The 5,028-nt window shown below is 23.2% G+C and overlaps 1 protein-coding gene across 1 annotated transcript; it reads left to right on the top strand.

Moving 5' to 3' along the window:
* The first annotated feature begins 586 nt into the window (after positions 1-586).
* Positions 587-4,648, top strand: LOC130970434 (uncharacterized). The gene is made up of 5 exons (XM_057896517.1): positions 587-841; positions 1,259-1,417; positions 2,159-2,308; positions 3,713-3,856; positions 4,289-4,648. The coding sequence occupies exons 1-5, from the start codon at positions 653-655 to the stop codon at positions 4,568-4,570; spliced, it is 924 nt and encodes a 307-aa protein (XP_057752500.1). The 5' UTR covers positions 587-652; the 3' UTR covers positions 4,571-4,648.
* The last annotated feature ends 380 nt before the right edge of the window (positions 4,649-5,028 follow it).

Genomic DNA, 5,028 nt, shown 5'->3' with positions numbered 1-5,028 from the left:
TGAGATAAAAATAGAGAAATATAAAAATTATATTTGACAGATGAGATATAGATATAAATATTGTGTCTTGAAAAATTAAATTAATATATTTTATATTTTTTAACAAAAAAAATAAAAATATTAATAAAAAATATATTTTATTTTTTTATTATTTTTTATTATTATATATTTTTTAATTTTTATATGAAAAATAAAATAAATCAAATTTTTATAATTTATTTTTTATATTTAATTTATCATCAAATAAAATACAGAAAATCAAGAATACTTATTTTTGTATCTGAATGCTTTGTATTTTATTTTATTTCAGTATTTTATCTAGTTTTAAATTCTCAGAACCAAACGGGAACTAAAAGACCGTTGATTTTCTTGCCGTAGGGTGCAAGAGTATGAGTAATTGACCATACATAGCAAGTTAGCAACTTCAATAAGATGAAAGGATAGAATCTTATATAAAAAAAATTAATCATGTCCTTTCATTCATATATAGAGTAACTACTAAACTCATATCTAATTATCTGCTGCTTCATCCCTTCAATCTTTTGAAAGTGCATACATTATTATATTAAATTTATTTGATTTCTTCCTTTTACTATATATGCTCATTCATATGAAAATTATTTATTAGGCTAAAGGCAGTGATATAAAAAAAATGGATCGAAAAGAAGAGAATGAGTTTGACCAGAAACATGCATACAAGCAAGCGTTGCCATTTTGTATTGTCAAAATTTGTCCAAAAGATTCATTTAGAATGAACAATTGTAAGCAAGTATTAAGTTTGTTTCTGGAAAAGGATGATGAACAGAGTTTTCAGATATCTGAAAAGATCAGAAACAAAGTGGTATGTGAAATGATTGATATAGTTTGTGTCTTTACTCTGTTTTGATCTTCATATATCAATTAAATAGGAAGAATTCCAAAGATTGATTGGTGTTATAAGTTGTAGTTATGAATGAAATAATGCATTTGTCTTCTAGGAACAGCATTTTTATGCACAAAAAGTTATGCTTATATCTGCTTCCATTAGGCAATTTTACTATAAAGAATATGCTGCTTAAAATTATAATTAGATATATAAAAAGTGTTATCTAAGATATATTGGGTAATATTATTGTTTGTAGCCAAAATTATTGTACTGGATTTATTTATTTATTTATTTTTATCAATTTAGTTGTTGAGAAACAAATGTTTATGATATCAGAGACAAGAATAATATGGTATGATACAACCTTAACTTGTTAAGAATTTCTTATTGCAGTTGGGTCGAGAAAAGTTGTTTCAAAGGATCAACGATTCAAAGGACTTAATTAGATATATTAATAGAAGTATTGACGAGAAAGTGTGGATCTTGACACTGCTATATGATACACTTGATGATCTGCTGTCATCTGAAATAAATTTCAGAGGGGAAGAACTTGTACGTCTTCCTAATTAAAAAAATCTTATAATCATCTAATATATCACTAACAAATTAAATTATATTTGTGTGCCGTATTTTTTACACCTATTTAAATTTTATCATCATCTTTCTCTGAAGATGTTTTGGTGACTATCCTAGTTACATAAATATTATCAAAATTAAAGTCATATATTTTTAATATTTTGGTAATATTAATTTTTATTTTTAAATTTAAAAAGTATTAATAATAAAAAATAATTTTAATTTTAGCAATATTTTTTAAGATAATATAATAGTTACTATAGGAAATTAATTTTTAGTTAACTAAAATTAGCTAACTTTTTTTAAGGTTTATAATTTATTAGAATATAAATTTTAAGTGTTTGTGATTTAAAATCTAAAATTTAAGATAAATAAAATAATTTTAAAAAATGTTAATTATTGATGTTAGTCGAAAAAAATAAATTCTCTAACACTAACAGTACTGTCATATATATATATATATATATATATATATATATATTAAAGTATCAGTTATATTCTATTTTATCATAATAATAACATAATAAGTTTTAATGAGCACATAAGGAATTGCCTATATTGTACATCACAAATTACTATTCATAAAAAAAGAAAGAAAGAAAAATATTATTTATATATATATATATATATATATATATATATATATATACCCGAAAAAATCTAATCTTTTAAATTTTATTTAACTTTTTATTTTTTTCGGCCAATGTGTGACTTCAGTTGATATTGAAGAAGATGTTACACAAAAGAAAAAATTTGACTCAAGAAAAATCAGTCTTAAGGAAGATAAATGTGAGCCAGCAGCAATTGAGAGAATCAGACGATACTACTTCAATTTTAGATTTGACTGAAGAACTTATTAGAATATTTGTAAGTTCAGAACTCTTCTTATAGATTTTGTTTTATTTTAGATGAAGTAATATTGGCGTTATCAATCCCTTGGATTTTAAATAAATGGCTATTTTTAAATTTTATTTAAGCCCAAGTAAATATTTAATTTATTTATAAAATTCAAACAACATTAATTAACTTTTTATTGATAATGATAACTTGATAAGTTGATAACCATATTAATTGGTAAAGGGTGAACAAACGAAAAGTAAAATAAATATAAGAAAAAAAATTAACAAGACTTTGTTTGCATTAGGAGTAGTTAAGACAATGAATATAAATATATAATGGTTATGAAATCTCATGATGGCTATAATGGTTAAAATAAATTAGGGTAATACTTTTTATTATTTAAAAGTATTTTTTTTATATGACCAAACATTTTATTTCTTATTTTTTTAAATTAAAAAGTATTGACAAATGATACTAAAGATGTAACCTTTAATAATTTTAATTATAATTTTTAAATACTGCCAAAATATTATAACCACCAAAAAATTAGTGTGTATGTGTCTAACAAGAGGAGAGTTCGAGGTGGAATGAGAATATGAGATGTTGAATTTATGAAGATAGTAATTTTAACTTCGTCAATGAGGGATAGTGAAGGGAAGGAAGGACTTTGAAACTTCTATTCTTTTCTAATTCTTCAAACACCCAAATATAATTAATCTTTCATGAACGGGTTTTGAATATTAACTCATAAAAAACCAATTTCACATATATTAATCGTTGTATTTGAATTTTATAATTAATATAACCAAACTTTATTCATAGTCATAATAAAAAACATTATAAATAAAATAATCATATTACATTTACATTTATAGCAAAAATAGGATCAAAAGTATAAAAGTAAAGTTATGCTTAATTTTGGATATTCATAAAAAGTATCGTTGATATTTTTTTAAAAAAATGTACATAAATAACAGGTATAAATATATATAAATATAAAGTAATTGATTTATAGGATTCATCTAATATTTTTGTAATCTAATATCTCAAAGTATAATTGTTATTTTCCTTTCCTTCTTTTGCCCTTGCGTTGTAAAGTGAACAAACAAACAATGCAACAATTGCACGTAATTAAGTACGTTAGTTTAATTTATCTAAAATTAAAATATTTATATTCCTTTATCTAATATATATACAGAAAGAGAGAAAGAGAAAGAGTACATTAGCGGTGGTTATGATTATAATGATTGTATTAACTGAAACTTCGTCAATACTAAAAAGAATATCTAAAAGCAAAATATAGAATTATGATAAAATTAACAAGTGTTGTCAAATTATTAAAATAGTTTCACATTAATTTTAGTTAGCTACACTTTTTTAAGGTTAATAATAATGTAACACTTATATGGTTTATATGGAATCTTTCAAAAGTTACGTCAGGGAGGATGGAGTAACTACGACATTATTAAGAATCCTTACAAGCATAACTATGACAGACTTCTTCAAGAATTGAAAAAAGTGAAAAAGGAGACCACATGTGATGACTTGAGAGAATGTTTGAAAAACGAAGTCAAGGTTAGAATTTCACATACGCTATTTCCTAGTTTTATCTTATTCTATTTCTCCTTTCATTTTGATGCCTTTAAAATTATTGAATTTTTCATTTGGTTTAGGCTTTAGTTAACGTGTTCTAAGAATAAATACTAAATTTGGTAATTGATGATTTTTTATGAAAAATACAAAAGTTTAATTTTTTAATGTATTTGTTATATATATATTTGTGCACATATTAAAAACAAAATTTTAAAACTTCTACTAATAATCATCATTTTAATATATATTAACTAAACCCTAGCTAGTCTTTTGTTTATTAGTTTTAAATTTTTCAAAAGAACCATTAAACTAAATAGTTAGATTTTGTTGTTTTTCCTTGTTTCTTTAATTTAGCTCCAAAATTATTTATGGCTTACACTCTCACATATGTCTTGTTGAATTTGGTTCAAATAGTTTATACTTAATGAGCTTATGGAGATGAACAACAAAAAACGGGCACTAGAAACCAAAATTAAAAATGATGAGAATAAAATAAAAGGGATCAATGAGCAGATATGGTCTTTCCAAACGCACTTGAAAAGCAAGCACTGTAGAAAAGAAGCATCTCTTTTCCTTGTTAAGGAGCGAAAACCAGAATATGAATATGATTCAGAATATTCAGAAGATTCTTATTGGGAGGTCGGATGTGGCAACTTGGAATATGATTCTTTGGACAGTTTCACAGCCCTTCTTTAATATCGCAAATTGTAGCATCAAAATGTTTTGGTAGCTATATTAATTATATAAGTGTTGTTAAAATTAAAGTGTTATTTTTTTAATATTTTAGTAATAATTTTCTTTTATTTTTTAAATTAAAAATATTATTAAATAATAAAAAAATATTACTTTAATTTTAACAATATTTTTAAAATATTATAGCTACCATAGCATAAATATTTTATCATACATTTTACATATAACTATAAACCTTCTTATGTTAAGTTTTATGTAATAAGCGGCGCATGGATTGGAATTTAAAATTTATATTCATGTTTGGCAGTTTTTCATGAACTTTGGCTAAATTTATCAAGGTGTTTTTTTATTGTTAAAAAATTTCTCGTTTTAAAACAAAAAAAGCTACAAAGTCAGAAAGACACATACTCAAATTCAGAAATGAGTATGTGCAAAAAATACAAAAAAAATGAGAAGGTGTT

The sequence above is a fragment of the Arachis stenosperma genome, chromosome 3, assembly GCF_014773155.1.
Source record: "Arachis stenosperma cultivar V10309 chromosome 3, arast.V10309.gnm1.PFL2, whole genome shotgun sequence".
In the NCBI taxonomy this organism is placed as follows: Eukaryota; Viridiplantae; Streptophyta; class Magnoliopsida; order Fabales; family Fabaceae; genus Arachis; species Arachis stenosperma.
The sequence above is the reverse complement of the archived record's forward strand: the minus strand, read 5'-3'. Positions and strand labels throughout refer to the sequence as shown.

Coding starts and splice junctions, on each gene's coding strand:
- LOC130970434 (XM_057896517.1), top strand. CDS start 653: ATGGATCGAAAAGAAGAGAATGAGTTTGACCAGAAACATGCATACAAG. Junction 842..1,258: donor AAAAGATCAGAAACAAAGTG/GTATGTGAAATG, acceptor TTCTTATTGCAG/TTGGGTCGAGAAAAGTTGTT. Junction 2,309..3,712: donor AAGAACTTATTAGAATATTT/GTAAGTTCAGAA, acceptor ATCTTTCAAAAG/TTACGTCAGGGAGGATGGAG.